This window comes from Cryptomeria japonica, chromosome 8, assembly GCF_030272615.1.
Source record: "Cryptomeria japonica chromosome 8, Sugi_1.0, whole genome shotgun sequence".
Lineage (NCBI taxonomy): Eukaryota > Viridiplantae > Streptophyta > Pinopsida > Cupressales > Cupressaceae > Cryptomeria > Cryptomeria japonica.
In genome coordinates, this window is record NC_081412.1 from 124226163 (window position 1) to 124247436 (window position 21274).

Consider the following 21274-nt stretch of genomic DNA (forward strand, 5'->3'; position numbering starts at 1 on the left):
TTTATAACCTAACCGCTTAATTTTGAAATTTGAATATCGAACAAAGAAGGGAAATTGAAAATTTGAATTGTAGGACAGAAGATAAGTCTGAAAACAGTCACAAATATGAAAATTAAATGGAAATTCAATTTTTACACAATTTCAAGATGATTTTTAAAAATTAGGGTTTTGACAATTAACCTCTTAATTTTGTGAATTTGATTTGCAAATTTAACAAAGCAATGAAGAAATTGAATTTGACAAACCAACCAATTTTCAGATCTAAGACAATAACAAGCAATTTTTGCAAAACACAAGTTCAATTTCAATTTTAAAAACTAGGGTTTTGAATGAATTAACCACTAAGATTGCAAAAAAATTAAACTTGCAACTGAAAAATATGCAATGATTTTTCAGAATAAAGCATGTAAGACATCGGGTTCACCAAAATGTAATGTTGGAAAAAGGTGAATGATGGAGATATTGAGAGGAAAGTTTTTCTTCCCTTCAGGGAGAGAAGAAAGTTTCACTTCAGATTCCCCTTCAAACACTTTTCACACATTACATTAGAAGAGGGAGGAAAATACACTAGATTCAACCTCTAGAGAAAGAGATTGAATTATGAGTGATGGTAAGTGAATCCCCTCTTCTGATATTGAGATTTGAATTGAATTGAATTTTGTACTTATGATCAAGTGGAAAAGTGACAAATATCTGATTATAACTCAAGATAGAAGCATAGAATGAAGTTGAACACCTGGATTTGGCAAAAATATGTCGAGGCGAAGTCGCCTTGTGAATTTGGGAAAAAGTTTCCCAGACTATGGCAGGAGTGTACACGGTCTTTCGAAAAATCCGTGAAATGAAAAGGGTTTTTCCGCCTCTGCAAATGGAGTCTGAATCTAAAAGAACAGTCATGCACCTACAACCTACACATGGAAAAGAGAGGGAAATGTGTTGGGATTGGGGATTTGCCTTTAGGTCAAACCCCAGTTTTGGAATTAACAAAATGATGAAAGAAAGTACTTGCAAATAAATGTAAATGAAAGACTGAATTGTAAATCATCTGAAGGGAGGTTGTGATATAAATGTTGATAGAATTTTTTGTATAAAGTTGAATGTTGGAATGAATCTCCTCTTCAATGGTTGAATCCTTGACTTGAATGCAACACCTAGCCTTGAAAGGGGACTTGAGAATGCTCAATGCTAGAAAAGAATGCTTGAATTCTCTTGAATTCTTGAATGCATGATCTCATGTATCTGTCTTATGCCAAAATGGAAGGAGAAATGTCACTTATATACTTGTCAATTAGGGTTAATTGACTGATTTTCTATCACAGGATGACATTAGGGGATTTTTTCCCGCTCAATGTGCAACCTCCAAATCATAATTTGAAGGTTCCTGCCCCAAAATGGTGAAGGGGACATGGGTGCCACGCCCCTGTCCTGCTCCTTTTTCTAGGACAGGATGCAGTTTAGGCAGTGTGGAGGGAAAGCAAGATGCAGTTCTCAGGTATCGAGCAAGTCTTCGAGCTCCGATCAAGCCTAGGGATTCAGTTTGCATGCATGAGGACCCTAATGTGGTTGACAATTGCAAGAGACAATTTTATGACACTTCAATATCTAAGGAAGAAATAGATAGAATACTCAAAGAATCCAAAAAGGAATTTAGAAGAAAAAAGAGGGTCAATAAGCTTATTATCGGATAGTCTAAGGAAGTGATCAGAGACACTAAGAAAATATTGAGGTTAGTTTTTCTCAAGAATCAATTTGAAGTTAATTCAAAAAAGTCCATGATGCTCATGATTCATCTATTCTAGTAGCCCAAGATATGCAATCAAAAGGTGAACAAGTTGAAGGAGATGTTCCTTCTATTCCAAAAAAGAAGAAAATTGGACAAAGGTGGCAATGAGTCGAAGGTAGTGGATGTTGTAGAGGATACTCAAAATCTTCTAGATCAGTCAAATGAAGAAGCACCTATGGAGATTGAGGTTTCTAAGGTAGATGCAGAAGAGATGGTGGAAGAGGAGCAAGGTGAACCTAAGGCACCTATTCCAAAAGCAAGAGACATTGCATGGGGTAGTAAAGGAATTCTTGGAAAAGGACCTGCAAAAAGCATTTGATCCAAAAATAGTCAGCCTATTAACTTAGCCTCTCTATACCCTATTCAGAAATTACAACTAGCATCATTTGCCCAAATGAAAGAAAGGGAGGAAATGTTGAAGTCTTACATTGAGGATAGGTAACTACTCACTCTGGCATCTTGTGTATTAGATAAAATCATGCCTAAACATTCTAAAGATTCATCTGATACTCTATCCGGCCAGCCAAAGAGTCTTATCAATTTAGTGAGTACTCGTTTTGAGTCACTTGAGAAGTCACTAGAGGTCAAGGCCAGAAAAGAATATGATGCATATAGACTCAATAATATGAAGGGTATGATTGATAGTGATAGAGTTTTATTAGGCACATGTATTAAAAGCATTCAAGATGCACTATCTGAAGGTGGTAATGTCTACAGAGCATGTTTTCCATTGCCTAAATTCACTGAGGATATAGGAAGGCAGATTGAGGAGCATGAGAATAAGTTAGTATATTTACCCTAGTCCTTTGATCCTTTGACTGTCTCAGTGAGTAGCCAAGAAATTCTAGTCATTGCTCTGATTGACAAGATTAAAAACTTGATACATGATGTGGGGAGATTTGGTGAGCTCTGAGGCCTAATTGGTCTAAAGATGGAAACAATGCTCAATGCTTTGAATGAAGCACAAGTTATCATGGGTATAAGTGGTCCAACAGATCTTTTGACAACAGAGATGCAGGCCTATCTTTTTAGTGATCACAATTCTATTTTGGAGAGTCTCAAGAGAAGTTGGGATAGTAATTTCAACTCATTAAAAACTACTTTTGAAGATAATTTTAAGTTTATGTAAGACAATAAGGTCTGTGTGTACATATGTCTCTATTCATAACAATTTTGTTTAAATTTTCGGCATATGGATCCCTACCTTTTCCATTGATGTCAAAGGGGGGGTGTAGGGTAGTGAAAAATGAACATCTTAGGGGAGCTTTGAGAATTTTTTATTTTTGATTTTGAGTCTTGTAGTGTACTCGTCACTATGTGGCACTTGTTTAGTTTTGAAGCAATAGTCGCAGCAAGGGTAGTGTGCCAAAAAAATGACAAATAAATGACCAGGTGACTAAAACTTTTAGTCACAACAACTAAAAATGACTAAATTCTAGTCATTTTTTGCAACACAACTATAAATGACTAATTTGGTCATTGGGTAAGAAACACAACTAAATAATTAGTCACACAAATAAAAATGACTAAATAAATAAATATTACTCCTCTATTACAACTAAACATCAGGTTTATGCTTGGACAACAATATCTATGGTAAAACATTCCAGAAACAACTATTCTAAAAATTCATGGTAAAATATCTTAAAAATTAGAAACAACTATATCCTATCATTTCAAAATATAAACAAGTTTCTAAATTTACATTTAAGACAATTTTAATAAGATATTTAAAATTCAATTGACTAGGATTATAAATTCATATAAGAAAATTATAGAAAATTGTTCTAAAAGTTATATTAAAATATTTTAAAAATTAGAAACAATTATATCCTATCATTTTATAATATTTTCAATAAATTTAAATTTTTACAATAAATATTTAAAATAACATAATTTAATATTATAAATTAGAATATTATATTACTTATAATAAATTTTTACTTTTTATTAGTGTTACCCATTTTTCACCCATTCAGATAATATGGAGTTCTTTGTCTGATAAAGGGGATTATTGCTTATTGCGTGTTTGTCTTCATCCCATGCACTTCCTAAAGGAGTTCTCTCATTGAGTTTATCTTTTACATGATAAAGGGGATTACATGGCAGTTACTTTTGATATACATTTCTTTTGCTTTCAATTTCAATAGAAAGATCTTTTGATTTGAAGAAAATCTAGGGTTCCATTCATTTTAGATTATTTAGAAAGAATACAGTCGCATGTGGCATTCATTAGAAGCCCATGTGAAGTGTGTGTTAAGTAGACTTTAATTCTAAAAAAGCATTTACAATTTACCAACCCTCAACTTCCTGGAGTTTTCAAAATGAATGTCATTAACATTTTAATAGCTTGAAGACACTGAGGAAGTCAATAAAATAAGAGAGTTTTAATTGATGCATGGCAACAATTATTTTAAATTAGATAGTTAAAAGTGTTCAAATTTTGATGAGAGTTTTTAGGGCATGCTTTGACATCTTTCAAGGCATGCTTTGAGATCTTTCAGGGCATGCTTTGAGGTCATTTAGGATGATACTCAGATTATTGTAAACATAATTTGAACTTTGGTTTCGAATTTTGATTTTGTTTTAGACAACTCGGCTTGGAATTCTTAGAATCTTGCTCTGCATTCTAATTGAATTCTCCCAAATCTCCATAGCTAATCTTTGTTTAGCTAGATTTCGGGTGGTTTTAGTTCCGATTCAAGTCTATGATTAGTGTTTTAAGTGCCAGTATAGAGATGCATACAAAAGACAAGGGCAAAGAAAAAGATATAGTCCACTATTTCTAACTTGTTCCACTGCCACTTCCTTTATGAAGACTGTTCTTTATCAGAACCTTGTCTTGCTAAATAACTAGAATTTAGCAGAAATCATTGCCCAAGAACCTTAAAGGTTTATAATCAAAAGAAAATACAACCAAAAGAAAAATTAAAAATTAAGTCATTAGGAAATTGAAAGACTAGTTTGAATAGGATAAGCTTGAGTAACATGAGCTGGAAGTAGAAAAGTTCCTGTCAGGAGTCTTTGATTGTGTTTGTTTTATGCATAGATTTGTAAGTTTGAGGCTGCTTGGTTTGTGCCAATTGAATATTGAATAGTAATAGGCATTATGTTTGCTAACTTATGAATTGTTTCTCTGTGCAATTTTTTGCATTTGTAGAGTATAAAAAGATGATCCACCAATTATTCCTCCTAGTATGATAAAACACACAAAAGACCCATTTACCAAAAAAAAAAAAATCTATTCATCCATCAATTTAAAATTATTGCATAATAAAATTTGCAGTGCAAAGTTGAACAAACTAAACAAAATACAACATTATCACCAAGACTATAAATAGATAAAAGATTGACTCTGTAATTGAATCTCAATAAATCTATCACATAAATAAGTTATTTATTGTAATGGATGCAAAAAATAATGTTAAGGGTAGCCACACCTACACCCAACATATATTATTGTACTATGAGTGTGAGACATATGAAAAATGCTTCCCTAGACATCTTGGTCTCTTGCACATTTGTGAGCCATTTTTGGAAAACGTACTCTATCAGTGCAATATTTATAGATAGTGTATATTTTTGGTGCACTTCCTTTGGCTTTCTCCACTATAATCCATCCAAATCATCAAATTCCTTTGATTCCATCATTTCCTGTCTCCTCGTATAAAAATCTCATACCCAATACAACTATGGAACCATTTGGGTTGTCATTCACATGCACCCAGGTCAAAGTTCTATAATGAGAGCATAATTGTACAAGCCTACTCTGAAAAGCTATGCACATATTAAAGATTGAAGTGTTTTCTATAGGCAATATTCTTTAGCATCAAAAAAGAACTACAAAAGTAAAAGGTGAGGATTATTGGTACGAGGAAAGATGGTAGCTAGGAATATCAATATTATGTAGCTGGAGGTTTAGTTATTTATTTGAGAGAAAAGAAAAATCCCAACTTTAGTTTGCATGTGTTGTTTGTACAGTAAGGCTTAACCTGATAATATTTTTAATGTTTCCTACTCCAATCCCTAGCCTACAATAACCCTCTCCTTCCTCCGACACATACATTTAACACTTCCTCTTATCCTCTTTCAAACTTTCATTTGCTTTCCTAAAAAAATTTTCCCTTCTGTTCTAAGTTGTCTGCTAAATCTTTTCTCTTCATAGATAGCAATTGTAAGTGACACAAACACATAGTGTCATGTACCTATATTTCTTCTTTTTGTAGTTTATTTCTCCTAGCCTTTGTAATCTTAGAGTTTCCATTGCTTGAAAAAGCTTCAATCAAATCATGGGTGCTTTTGTAATTTGTCTTGGCTTCTCTGTTTCATTGATTTTTCAATATGAGGGAATCCACTAGGCACTTCCATTATCTCGATTCATAATAGTTTGTCTGCTTGAGTAAGATCTTCATGGGCTAATTGAATGGATATCTCACTCCCAAATCATGGTTGTTCTTGAACACTCTAATTGGAACATCATCTACAAAGAACCTGAATGCAAAGTTTGAAATTTTAGGAAAAAATACAAATGACAAATCTTTACAGAGTTTGACATGAGATCTATTGATTTGAATAGTTACCAATAAAAGAAACATGAACTTACACAATCTATGATGCGTGTTCCAGACAATAGAGTAAGAATGGAATTCTTAGTGGGGTTAAACTAGAGGTATATGTGTTGTTCTCTATTGCTTTTTCTTTCACTGAACAAATTGGTTTGGAGAATGTAGGGTTGCATAGTCGTGTTTCCTAAGAACTCAAAGTTTATATCATCATGCTCTAAGTTTTGTGAAGATAGTTGCACCTCATAGAAAATGGTAAATACAACCAGTTGTGCAATTTAAAACAGTGAAATAGGAGAATTTGGAGGGATATATTGAGGTTGTGACAGATTATTTTTCTTACAGAAAAGGCAGTTACAACCCCTACAGAGTCCCCTGGAACCATCTTGATAGTCATACTAAAGTGTCCAAACAAATATTCCCCCTTGCTTTTAAATCCAATCCCTGTCATGGCAAGAATATTAGTGAAGACTATTCCTTAACATTCGAGTGAATAAGAGTTGCTAAACAAAAAATGGATATCTTCTATTTATAGATGAATCTATATTTAAGGTAAAGAGTGCATCATTTAACTGCATCTTAACAATCTTAGAGACAATAAGACATAAGCAACTATAGAATGAAAAAAATGAATCTTTTCATCAAGTAGGATGTATATATAAATTGCCCCAAAAGGATCCAAACTGAAATGCTATATGTAAACTAAGAGACTAAATGCAAGTTAAAACAACTACATATTCTGCAATCACCATGGGATTAAAAGAGTAGAATTAAACATAGTATACTTATTTATATGAGTTTGCATTATTAATTTACCTATGGATTTATCTAAAACAAGGTCGACCTGTTTTCCACCATCAATTTGCTTGATATGATCAAAAGCCCAAGTGATAACATAGTTCCTTGAAAATGACACATCCACAGGCCTAGGAGGTATGCCAGCCATGCTAGCTAGAAGAGCCACTGCCATGAAGAGTAGAAATAGTTTTGGCAACATATTCAGTAACATCATCCTAAAAGAAGCCACACATTCTTTAGACATTAATAACACTATAACAGTATGTGTGCTTTAAATCTAGAAAAATACTAATCTCTATTAGTGACCCAAATAGGCCAAAATGCTGAAAATATATGATTGGAGAGCCTTCTGAATAAAAATCAAATATTAAAAGCAATTGAGCACAAGAAAAGAAGACAAACTATTATGAATCGAGACAATAGAAGTGCCTTTTAATTGTGCTATGTGACTATTGTCCATAGGTTAGAGATTGCGCTTCAACATTTTGGAGTAACTATTGTGTGCCTTATGCATCATCATTGTTCCTTCTAAGTGGACTGTACACTGATTTTCTGATATTACAACTCTCTTTGGTGACTGTGACTATGCCTGATGCTTTGTGTCGATGTCCTAGAGGTTGTAGGTACTGCCTTGAGATGGGTTGTCCCTTAGGTGCCCTAAATATTCCTTGGACTGTGCATATATTTTGGTATCTTATATGAAGATAGATTATCATGAAAGTATGATAATCCTCATTTCTCTAACTCATCTACAAATGATCTTGCAAGTACTCTTGGAATGAGAGTGGAAGAAGATGGAGTAGATGGGCAACTAAAAGTTTACAACTCCTTCTAGTTGAGCTCATCATTCCAGGCAATGACAGGTCATCTTACTTTCATGTTCATTTATTTCTTCTGTAATATAGTTTATTTTTGTATTTGTATGAAAATATCTTTTTATAGTTCAGTCAACTATTCTCATAGCTTGTGTGGGACACCTTACACATTTCTTGTAATAAAAAGCTATTTCTATGTAATCTTTTATTGTTATTTCTTTGAAATACTTGTGATGTCATGGAAATGGGGACAAAGCAACAACAAAGTTCAATGTTAATAAGTTAGTTTCAACCATAAAACCAAAACAAAGAACTAAAAACCATTCCAAACATATCAAAAGAGATTTCAAAAAAGCATGAAAGAAGTTTAACAAAACAAAAGAAAAGAGAAGAGCCTGCCTAAGATGCTTCCATGATGTCTTTTGATGCTTCTCCCTTGTTTCTCCCCTCTCCAAGTTCCGCATGAGTGTAGCTCTCAGCTTTTAGCACTAGCCATGGATGCCATATGGAGATTCAAGATGGTTGAAAATGATAAACAAATGCTATGCAAGTGTAGATAGTGATGCTATGAAAAAGCTCTATGCTAATACTAGTACAACAACAATACTCTAATGCTTCCTTCTTTGCTTGAGGAGAAGGGTTCTATTTATAGAAGAAATGGGGAAATGAAGGGTTAAGATTGAGCAATCTTAACAAAGGTTAGGATTGAAAGATATTCAATCCATGTGAGACTTTCAACCCAATCCCATGTTGACAAGTGTCGCCATGAGGAGGCTTGAGAGGAGAGATAAGGAGCATTAAATGCTTGAGGGGATATGATGGTTACCCTAGGGGGTTGGGTTAGGGTTAGGTTAATGGATATTCCTTTTATCCAAGGGATAAATGAATGTGCAAGGGTTAAATGGTTACCTTAGTCAAAGAAACAAATGCTTTGAAGAGACCCATGAGTCAAAAGGATGGTTAAGTTAGAGGAAAGTCTCTAACCAAAGGTAAAAGGTGAGTTAACCATAAATGGTTATGTAAGAGCCTTTAATGGTTTGGAAGAATTTAGAGGTTAACCATTTGAAGACTTCAAGCCTTAAATGCTTTTTAAAGACTTTGAGGGCTTTGAGAAGTGACTCCAAGTTGCTTAGGAATGTGACAATATTTAGGGGATGGATTAGGCTAATTAGGAAGGGGTTAGAAAAATCTAGAAGGGGGTTAGGCTTTCAAGTGGGTTTTGTAGGAGAATGCAAGTGGGAGGAATTTTGGTATTTTCAATTAAAATAAAATCATTCATTTCAATTAAATGGTGTAATTTGCATTTCAAATAAATATTAATTTATTTAAATGAGAAAAAGGAAGATAAAGCATTAAATGCTTGAAGACTTTAAGGGAAACCTTTAAAGGCTTAAGAAGACTATAGAAGGAAGCCATTAAGTTTGAAGACTTTAAGGGAAACCATTAAAGTCTTAAGAAGACTTTAAGGGAAGCCATTAAGTTTGAAGAATTTAAGGGAAACCATTAAAGGTTTCAAGTGGGTGAGGATAAATAGGATTTTAAATAAATAATTTATTTAAAATAGTTGTGCAACTTGCATTTGTAGGAAAATGCAAGTGGGTCGAGGATAAAGGTGATTTAAATAAATGTTAATTTATTTAAATGTGAGAGATGAGATTTTGGGGGTTTTAAATAAATATTAATTTATTTAAATGTGAGAGAAGATTTAATTAAACAAATATGATTTATTTATTTAATTAATGGTCTGAATTTGGTTAAGTGAATTAAATCAAATAAATTGAATAATTTGTTTAATTAATAGGAGAAGAGGGTTAAGATGAATTAATTAAATATTAATTTAATTAATTATTGATTGATGGTTAAATAATCAAATAAATACTAAATATTCATTTAATTAAGTGGACAGATTTATGTGACTACATTTGCCCCTCTTTGAGACGGTGCGATTTTATCGCATCGTTTCAAAGAAAGAAAAATGTTAATTGAGTGGGTGGTATGCCCCCTCGAGAGATGGGCCATATTTTTTTTGAAGAATCGGGTGATCTCTCGAAAAAGAACGAGAAGTGGAGGGGAGGTAGAATAAAAGAAAATAGCAATAACGGTGAAAGAATGGAAGAAAATAGAGTGAATATGGAGAAATGGCAAGCCAATGAGTACCCGTAGGTTATGCAGGAGATATAGTGCAAATGTGGTGTTGTGCTTTTGATTGATACTGTACAATTGATCAAAATTGGTTATACAATCTGGTACAATTGGTTTAACTGCCCCGATCGAGTCAAAGTGTGACAACTGATGTCAGTTGTTCACTTGGACAGGATAAAGTCTGAGTAAGTGAATCAAAGTGACCTGATGGTGACTTAGACAATTGATGTAATTGTCTGATGAAGTCAAGGTATTTGAAGAAAAATACTCGTTGAGACTTAGACAATTGATGTAATTGTCCGTTATGATTGTGTTTGATTGGTTGATCAATTGATTGTGTGTGTGTGTGTGTGTGTGTGTGTGTGATGGATGGTTGTGGTGAATCATAGCAGCCCCGTTGAGACTAGGTCATTATGATAAATGCCTGATGTAGTCTAGGATTACCATGATCGATTACTTGTTGAGACCCAAAGATACTTGATTAGAGTATCTGTTGATAGTCTAGGTGTGTGTGAGTCGATGTGCTTGTGTAGACAGAGTAATTGGCTTGATTGAGTGACTTAGGATGGGAAACACAACCCCTCCTGTTAGAGATGAATGGTGATGAATGTGGCTTGATTGGGTTGATGGGACACGATGAAGGGATTGTGGTGATGTTGATGATCAAGATAGGGAGGGTGAGGGGGGTTCAATGTTAGATAGAAGAAATTGAGGACCTAGGACCGAGTCCTATGGAAGAAGAGAAAAATAGAGTATCCATTGTCATTACTATGTATGAATGATATGCATTTATTATGAATGTAGGGAATGCAATGGAATGTAATATATACAAATGAGATGGAATGACGATCCATAGTGCTTTATTTTTCATCATTGAGCTTCAAAATGTTGTAAGAAAATACAAGCAACTTGACATAATGATTCAAGATGACCTGGGTATTCCTTACATGGATTTTGATATAGCAAGTTAAAACAAGCAACTTGATATAATGGATCAAGTTGACCTGAGTATTGCTTGCGGAATAGACAAGGATTATCTCCTTTCATGCATGACTTGGAACATCCTCCTTGATCTTTTGCCGATCATATCTTGAGACAAGTTCATACCGTAGTAAGAGATAAATCATTATCGAGCATGGATGAGGTAGTAGGAACCAAAGATGGAGCATTTGTACCTGCAAGCAAACAACATATATAAAGAATAAAGAATATGGACCCTCGATAATAGTTCATGCTCATATGGTCAAGGTATACGTTGTAGTCAGCAAGTCGTAGTGATCTATGACTATATTTTGCATATGATCACGTAACTTAGTGAACTTCCCACATAGACACCATTAGTACATGCCCCAAAAACTTAATTAGAATAATTCGCAGAAGACTTACAAACAATGCTTAGGAACCATCCCAACCACTCTAATCACTTGTGGATATCCTGGAGTAGCATAGGAACCTGATATATATAAATGAATGAATAACTTACAAATCCAACCAAGTATTTGATAGCTTAAACAAAATTTTCTTGTCAAAGAAAATGTCATCTTGTCTTTGTTTTGGTAAGGAAGGATGCATCCTTGTTGAAGACAGTTTGAGTATTTATGTTGATTGTTTGGTCGATTTGATAAGTGATCATCGTGTGAGTATGTCATAGTGTTTGTTTGGTATCTTCTTTGAAAAACGTATGTACAAGGTGTTGCCATGTTTTTGTTTGATTTTTTGATGTTTTTTGATGTTTTTGGATTTTGTGATTTTGAATGTTTTTGGTATTTTGTGATTGTTTTGAATGTTTTTTGGATTTTGTGAGATAGTTTTGAATGTTTTTGGATTTTGTGAGATAGTTTTGAATGTTTTTGGATTTTGTGAGATAGTTTTGAACAAAGAATCAATGAATCACAAGTAATGCAGAATCCACTTCCATCAAATAGGTTAAGGGTATTGCCCCCAATTTTAGGCATGACTCTGAAAAAGCGGGATGTAAGACGCATGAAGTACTATCCTTAATTGCAGATCAATAACGAGCCATGGTTTGGACGGATGGATGAGTGAATGTAGTGAATGTGATAGCAACAAGTCTGAAAGACAATGGAGCCATAACCTTTATGAGTGGCGCCTATTTGCCAAGTGTTCACCATCGCACTTACCCAAGGTGCCACTGGAGTGGTTGTTCACCATTTGGATGCATGATTTTTCTTTACGATTTTGATTTTTTTGTATTTTTTCAGGACATTTATCTGAATCTTTTTGGTGTTTTTCGGGTAGGTATGGGATCCTGATGCTTTGTGCAGCTTATGTATAAAACCATTTGAGGTGTATGTTGTTGATCGGATCTGCGAGTGGTTCTCCTTCAGACGTAGCCAATTGATATGCCCCCGACCCAAATACAATAGTAATAACATATGGGCCTAGCCAATTTGATTCAAACTTTCCCTAATGTTCTCGGTTTAGTTGGTTATGAGGATTTTCTCAAAGAACAAGATCACCTACCTCAAATGTACGAGGTCTAACCTGATGATTATAGCTTCTGCTCATGCGTTGCTGATAGGCCTTGAGGTGATTGTATGCAGCTTGTCGCTTCTCATCAAGTAACTCTAAGTCCTAAAGACGGGATACTTTGTAGGCTTCATCATCTATAAGATTATGCAAGGAAACCCATAGAGATGGTATCTCGACCTCAATATGAAGGATAGCTTCCACACCATAGACCAGTACGTAGGGAGTTGCACCTGTAGAGGTTTGAATGTTAGTTTGATATGCCCATAGTGCTAGATTCAATTGAACATGACAATCACGACCGACATCATTGACTGTCTTCTTGAGGATTCTTAATATGTTCTTGTTTGATGCTTCGGCCTGACCATTTCCTTGTGGGTAATAGGGAGTGGAAAAGCGGTGTTGGATGTGAAACTTTTCACAGAGGTCATGGACATCCTGATTTTTGAATAGAAGACCATTATCTGTGATGATGGACATGGGTACACCATACCGACAGATGATGTAATTAAGGATGAATGAGGTGAACTGCTTGCCGATGACTTGGGTAAGTGGAACAGCTTCGATCCATTTTGTGAAATATTCGGTGGCGGTTATAATGAATTTGTGGTCGTTGGATGAAGATGGATGAATTTTACCCACAAGGTCAAGGCCCCATTGACAAAAAGGCCATGGTGTTGTGATCGATTGCAATTCCTGTGCTAGTGCATGTATCAGGTCTCCATGAACTTGGCATTTCTTGCATTTTCAAACAAAGTAATAGGAGTCTTTTTCCATAGATGGCCAATAGTATCCAGTGCACAGGAGTTTCTTGGCTAGTGACGGACCACTTGCATGAGTTCCACAAATTCCTTCATGTACCGCTTCCAAGGCCTTTGTTATCTCATCCTGTTCTAGACATCGAAGGAGAGTACCATCAAGACTGCATCGGTATAGGGTTTCAGCAATAATGATATATCGAGCGGTGTGGCAAATGAAGGTTTTACATTGGTTATTTGATTGGTTAGGAGGAAGTGTGTGATCATGGAGGTAGGTGTAAAACTCATTGTACCATGGGAATTTAGAACCGACAAGGCGACATATCATCTCATATTCGGGGATAACATAAGCAGGAATCCAAAGTTGTTCAACCAAGAACTCATAGCATGTTGAATTTTTTGGAAGATCTAGAAGAGATGCAATAGTAGCCATAGCGTCAGCAAATCGATTCTTATCTCTTGGTATTTGCTCAAAGGTGATAGTAGTAAATGATGCCTTTAGACTGTCCACCATTTGTTTTTATGGCATGAGTTTGTCATCCTTGGTCTGATATTCATCTGTTACTTGTCTAATGACCAGTTGGGAGTCACCATATACTTGTAGTTCTTGTAACTTCCATTGTATGGCTAGCCTGAGTCCTATGATCAAGGCCTCATATTCGGCTATGTTTATTGTACATGGAAATGTGAGCCTATAAGACTTCGGGATACTATCACCTTGAGGTGTGATAAATAAAATGCCTAGCCCCGAGCCATGCCTAGTGTATGAACCATCAAAGTATAGTTTCCATGGTTGTGTTGTTGTGATCATGAATATCTCTTCATCTGGAAAATTGGAAATGAGAGGATGATCGCCTATGAGTGGTGCATGAACCAACTGATTTACAATAACTTGTCCTTTGATAGCCTTACGATCCACATACTTGATGTTAAATTCACTTAGAATCATCACCCATTTGGCCAAGCGGCCTGCCAATGCTACTTTGTTGAGTAAGTATTTTAGCGGATCGATCTTTGCAATGAGTTGTACCTTGTGTGTTAACAGATAGTGCCTCAATTTAGTGGCTGCCAAGATTACTGCTAGGCAAGCTCGCTCAATAGGTGTGTAATTGAGTTCATAGCCAACCAGTGTGCAAGAGATGTAGTAAACAATTCACTCTTTCCCTTCTGCATTATGTTGTGCCAGTAGTACACCCAATGTTGTACTTGTTGCTGAAATATAAAGTAATAGAGGTCTACTTGGATCTGGTGGGATCAACAATGGTGTATTCATGAGATAGTCTTTAAGCATCTAGAATGCTTGCTGGCATCTGGCATCCCACTGAAAGCGTATGTTCTTGTGTATCAGGTGTCTAAAAGGATGGCTTAACTGCCAGTTGTGCAATGAATCTTCGGATGGATTGTAGCTGCCCTTGTAATGTCCTTAGTTGATTGATGTTCTTCGGAGGTAGCATGTTCATGATTGCTTTGACCTTTGCAGGATCAACCTCGATGCCTTTGCTTGAGACAATGTATCCTAGAAGCTTCCCTAAGGTTACTCCAAAGACACATTTCTTTGGGTTGAGCCGAACATGATATTGTTCCAGTCTGACAAAGATTTTCTCCAATATGTCTATATGACCTTCTCTTGTGAGTGATTTTGCCAGTAAGTCATCAACATAATCTTCCATTATGGTATGCATCATGTCATGGAAGATGGTGGTCATTGCTCATTGATAGGTCGCTCCTGCATTCTTGAGACCGAAAGGCATTACATTCCAGCAGTATGTTCCCCATGGACATGTGAAGGTCATCTTATGTTGATCCACTGGTGCGATCTTTATCTGATTGTACCCTGAAAATCCATCCATGAGTGAAAGTATGGCATGTCCCACTGTTAGATCCACTATTATGTCGATGTTAGGGGGAATTCATCTTTAGGACATGCTTTGTTCAGATCTTTGAAGTCAGTACAGATACGGATGCCCCCATTTGGTTTGCCAATAGGCAAAATATTGGATATCCAATCTGCATAATCAATTGGTTGAATGAAACCAACATCTAGGAGTTTCTTAAGTTCTGCTTTGACGAGTACTGCAATCTGGGGATGCATCTTGCAAAGCTTCTGCTTGACAAGTTTGGCTCCTTCTGCTATGGTGAGGTGATGCATGACTAAATCAGGATCAAGCGCAGGCATGTCTACATATGACCATGCGAAGTTCATCTAATGCTTCTGGAAGAACTCTATAAACTTAGGTTGTTCCTCTGGAGTTAAAAGAGATGCCAAATGTATGTGGTGAGGCATTTTAGGAGTCCCCACATTGTATTCTTTTGTTTCCTCAATGAGAATTGTTGATTGTTCTTGTTGTGTACTAGAAGGGAGAATGTCAAACCTTTCATCCTCCGATGCCTCAGAGGTGTTTTCACCATTGGATACACTCTTTCTTTTTACTTTTGTGGGGTCAAACAGTGCCACAATGTGGTTTTCACTAGAAGATCCATGTTTTATTGTTATATTTTTGCAGCTGAAAGGTTTGGCATCCGCCCCAAAGTATGATGCGCTATTAAGTTCAATGGCAAATCCAGCTTTGTGATCCCCAATTGGTATGTTATCTCGTAGTTCCAAAAAGTTAATGATCGCCTCATCGTTTTGGAAATGGTCAAGACATGGGGGATTAGGTTGGTTCCATTCGATGAGTTTAGGATGGATAATGGGCATTACTTCATCGATTAGGTTAAGTTCATTAGATGTGTTAGTGAGAGTTAAGACATTTCGGTGAAGGTCATTGATGGTACTCTCCCTATCAGAATCAGGCATAGGATGTGATGTAGGGTCTGTGGAAGAAGTTTCCAGCTCAGGAACCTAAGAGGTCTTTATCTGTGCTTCTCCGTAAACAGGGATGTCTTTGCGAGGTGGAGGTAGTGATGTGTCTTCCTCATCTGAAGTATTAAGCTGGATGGCATCAAACTCCCATTCATGTGAGTCAGTCTCTGAGTCGCTTTCCAATATCCAATTACTATACCATACTGGGATGTCCTTTGAGTTAAACATTGCAAGTGTGATTGGTTTTGTAGATGAAATGATTGGTGTTGCAGGAAGGATTATGGGGATCAATGAATCTGATATGGGGAGTATTGGTAGTGTTGACTCTGCTGCTTCTGCTAGAACTATTGGTGTCATAGATATTGTTGTGGGTTTTGATACTGATAATGGTGTTATTGATGCAGTTGTTGTTGTTGATGAGGTTGTTGGTTTTATTGGTGGGATGATTGGTGTTGTGGATGGTATTGCTATGATTTTTAGCCTCAATGAGGCAATTGCTATGGTTTTGGGTGTTGCTTTTATAATCAAAGGCGACCTCTTTGTAGTAGGTTGATATAGAGGTTTGGTGGGTTTCCCTTTAAATCTGAGCTTAGGAGGGATCTCCTTTTGAAAGCCTAAGCCTGTATTATCCTTGGGCTTTAATTCCAGCTGCAGCGGTTCATGTCTTCCTTGCTTACAATGACCTAAAGCACTTTGACCATCATATCCCATTCTTTGCATAATGAGAAGGCCTTTTCCATATTGATTTGTGGGAAGCTTATCTTGTAGAATGTCGATTGTGATAGGATCTTTATAGATCCATTCTACTAAGTCTTCATCTTTGGTTTCTTCTTCTTGACTCTTTCCAAAGATGAACGGTGTCAAAGTACATGCTGGCTTGATCAATGGTGCTTGAAGCATCTGTTGAGGTTTCCCATGTGTTCTAGGAGAAGTGGGCATTTGTCCAACACAAAAGAGCTAGCTTAGATTGTACTCTCTAGGACCTTCTTCGGTTATTTTCATCTTGAGCTTCTCTTGCTTGGGTATAGTGGTGTTTGAACTGGAAAGAGAGGCTGGACTTACGTATGATGTGGATGAGATGGCTTCTCTATTGTTGGGAACGATAATCTTTGGTTGATGACTTATATTATGACAATATGCAAAGGGGTTTACATCGCCCAAGATTGTAATTTGTACACCATTATGCGGGAACTTGATACACTGATGGTAGGTAGATGGAACGGCTTGCATGGCATGTATCCAAGGTCTTCCTAATAATAAATTGTATGGCAGTGGAAGGTCCAAAACTTGACAGATGATGTGTTTCACCACAGGGCCCACTCGGATTGGTAGCACCACAACTCCTTTGGATGAACGCTCTGCATCATCATAGGCTTTGATTGTCATCTTCTTGCGGGGATCTACTGATTCAGTTGCATATCCCAAAGTTGTGACTAATTGTAGCATATAGATATTCAGGCCTACTCCATTATCGATCAAGACTCGCTTGATCCTATGTTGGTTGATAAACCCTTCAATGTGGAGTGAGGCGTTGTGAGGTTGCTGGAAGGATGAGTTGACACTTTCAGAGAAAGTGAGACAAGGTGATGATCTTAGGTTTCCAACCATAGCTTGGCACTGATCTGTATTTAGGTTTGCAGGGACTGGCGCCTCTCGGAGAGCTTGATCCAAGATTGTTTTATGGGATGGAGATAGGCGCAATAGCTCTAAGATAGATATCAGTGCGGGTGTTTTGTCTAATTTTTCCACAAGGTTATACTGCTTTGGGATAGATGGGGTGCCTTGTGGAGCTACTTTTATGGTAATCTTGTCGTGACGTGTAACAACATTGCAAGTGGAGCTAGGATTTTTTATGGTAATAGTTGCAATTTGTTCACAGGCATCATATAAGTGATTCACAGTGTAATTATATGCGGCTTGTGTATAATCAATGGTATTTGTGTTTCTCCCTGAAGTGGAAGGACCCCTTTGATCTTGGGATGGAAGTGGATTTTTGAACATAAGATGATCATTGTTTGTTGTTTTTGGGTCATGTCCTTTGATTTCAATTTCACCTCGGTCAATAAGATCCTGAATAAGATCTTTCAATCTGTGACAATTGCTTGTCTTATGCCCTTTCCCTTGATGGAAATCTCAATGTTCAATATCCCTCCACCATGAAGGTTTGACTTGAGGTTCATAATTTGATGTTTTGGGTAAGGTCGTCATATTTTGAGAAACCAACTGATGTAACACTGTTTCGATGGGTTCCCCTAAGGGAGTGTATGTTCGTTTTGGTTTAAAATTTTGTTGATGTTGTTTGGGTTCCTCTTGAGATGTATTACATCCTTGACTTAGAGGAGCAACTATGTTATTCTTGGGTGGGGGGTTTTGTCCTGCAAATCATACCACAGGTTGTGCACTTTTGATAGTTCTTGCATCCACAACCCTGTCGTTGACAATGTTTTTGTTTTTGTTCCAAAAGTTAGGCTTGTCACTATTGAAGTGTGGGTGAGGGCCATCCTTTGGCTCATTATATATCTTGATAAGCCCTTTTTTGATGAGAGACCGCTCACATTTTAAGCCTTTGGTGATCATGTCATTGAAAGAGTCTGTGTCATTTACGTCTAGGTAAAATTCCATTTCGTCATTTAAGTTGGAAATAAATATTTCCACTAGTTCTTGTTCAGGCAACTAAAGAGAACTTCTGCTAGACATTTGATGCCATCGTTGCAGAAAGACTGAAAATAGTTCACTTGGTTTTTGTTTAGTGTTACATAGATCAGCCATGGTGATATCACGTTCAATGTTGTGGGAGTAATGTGCCAGGAATTTCTGGACTAACTCTTCAAAGGTCCTAATGCCACCTAGTAATCGGGAAAACCATGACGTGGTTGTTCCTCCCAAGCTTTGGGGAAAAAGTCGCATTAGGTATGTGTCCTCGTATACCACTTCGAGGCAAGCTGAATGGAATTCTCTAACATGATCATGATGATCTCCTTTTCCTCTATACTTTTCAAACTTGGGTATTTCAAACCCTCGCAGAAAAGGTGGCATATGAATATTCCTATCAAAGGGATAGGGACAAATGTCATTGAGCGAAAATTGATTGGTTTTTACACCACAATGAAGTTGTTGGGTGAGGTTTTCAACTTGTTGCCGCAACATGTCTATTTCCTTTGGAGGAGGAGATGGGGGATTACCTTGAGGAAGGTTATATATGATGTGATCTTGACCTCTTTCATCCTCATTATGAATTTGGCATTCTGATGTTTGTCTTAGTTGTGCAACATCAAAGTCAGAAGGTAGTTTAGCCCCTTCTTGAGCAAGTCTTATAAAGTGAGCATCAACATTGCTCTTGAGTATTTCATCAAAAAGTCTATTAAAGAGAGGGTTGTGTTGTGCCCTTTCTATTGTTGCTTCTTGGAACTCATTGACATTTTCCTCCTCTTCATCTTCAATTTCAGGTTGTCTAGATCTTGATCTGGTATGAGCCATTTTGTTTACAAGTTTTTGTTGAAGTTGGGTGAAAATGATGATGAGTTGTTGATGAAATGAGAGATTGATGTTTGGTGGGGTGTTTTGCATATGAATCTCTAGCACTAAAGGTAGATGCTACCAAAAGTTTTTTCTTGATTTTGTTGTTGTGTTTGATTGACAAAGTTTGATGTGATAAGGTTTAGAGAGATCTGAGATGTGTTACAGACCCAACTACCTAGTAATGAGAGGATTCACTCATAGACTAGTTTTAACCTGCATAGAAATGCCTCTTAGGATGAGTTTATCCTAGATGTAGAGACACTCTAAAAGTGATGTGTTGTGTTTGATTCAAGCAATATCGAAATAGAACTTAGGACAAAAACCTCTTGATGTTTTGAGAGTTGGAATGGATTTGATGATGTGTGAATATGAGAATGGATGAAATGTTTAACTTCAATACAAACTTTGTGTTACAAAAGGAACAAACTCTTCTTCTTGTTGTTCAGGAGTTGGTGGTTCTTCCCTAGCTGAGTTATACATGATACAAATGTCTAGAAGGAAGGTAGGATTGATCTTGCCTCCCAAGTTTTTGTCATAACTCAAAGCTCTATATTGAGTAAAGGCTCTGCGGTTTAATGACTCTTGATCAAAAAATTTTGATTTTCCTTGAAGGTATAGACGCATGTGACGTAAGAAGGTTCTATGAGAGACAAATATTTATCTATTAAGATAGAAGAATTTCCTCCTTTTTATGAAAGCCTTTGAGCTTAATGGTCTTCTCTTCAAGTTGATATGTTGATGAAGATTCTTCTTTCTCAAGATGTGAAGAATGGTCATATAGTTTGATACTTTTATTGTTTGATTTTGATCCTTTTTTGGTTTCTGAAAAATGTTTGTGTTGGATGAATACTTGTTTTGGAGTTGATTTTTTATTTTTCTTTGACAAGAAAACAAAGCAAGCACACAAACACAAGAATGTCGCCTAAAAAAGGTACAAATAAATGTGGGTCTAGATCAACCCAATCCTTGGACTTTTATGACCCTTTCCTTCAAATGTATTTAATGTGTTTTCCAAAGCCTAAAGTTAGCTCAATTTGCATTGGTCTTGACTCAAAACAAAAACACTTCAAACACTCTTTATCCCTAAGGTCAAATGGCCAGTTGCGATAAGTTCAGCCCACATCTTGATATTTCTTCAACTTTGGTACTACATACCTTATGAATCACGTCATGGCAGATAAGGATGTGATATACTAAGTCTTGCATGAGCATAACAAATAGATGATCCCTATGATGGGGGAGTCACCACTTTTATCGGGCTACAAGTAACCTTTCAAAAAGCTATGTTTCTACTCAAGGAAATATGTATGGTGAGTATCTTGGGAGCAAAACCATCTATGCTCTTGCACTGAATTTATCACAGATATCCTCAATCAATAGAACAGGTGGGCTACTACATAAAGGTGTTTAGTAATTTTCTATGTTTTTGGACATAAGTTCATTCTGCAGTGACTCACTTAAGAGCCTTGTAACTTGTGGTGGGGCCCATTTGTCCTTTCGGCAAGTTACACTGTAGGAACGGCTATACCCAAGGCTACAGCTTTCGCTCACACTTGATTTCTATAGCAGCTCGAAGGATTTACCGCGCGAGGTCGTTCCCAAGA

General features: G+C 36.4%; 1 protein-coding gene across 1 annotated transcript; it reads right to left on the reverse strand.

Annotated features, from left to right (window-relative positions):
- Nucleotides 1-6446: 6446 nt before the first annotated feature.
- On the reverse strand, nt 6447-7291 carry LOC131041601 (xyloglucan endotransglucosylase protein 2-like). Its single transcript, XM_059210838.1, has 3 exons — nt 7162-7291; nt 6689-6789; nt 6447-6587 (listed from the first exon to the last, which is right to left on the reverse strand). Exons 1-3 carry the CDS (start codon nt 7289-7291, stop codon nt 6447-6449), a joined length of 372 nt encoding a protein of 123 aa, XP_059066821.1.
- Between the last annotated feature and the right edge of the window lie 13983 nt (nt 7292-21274).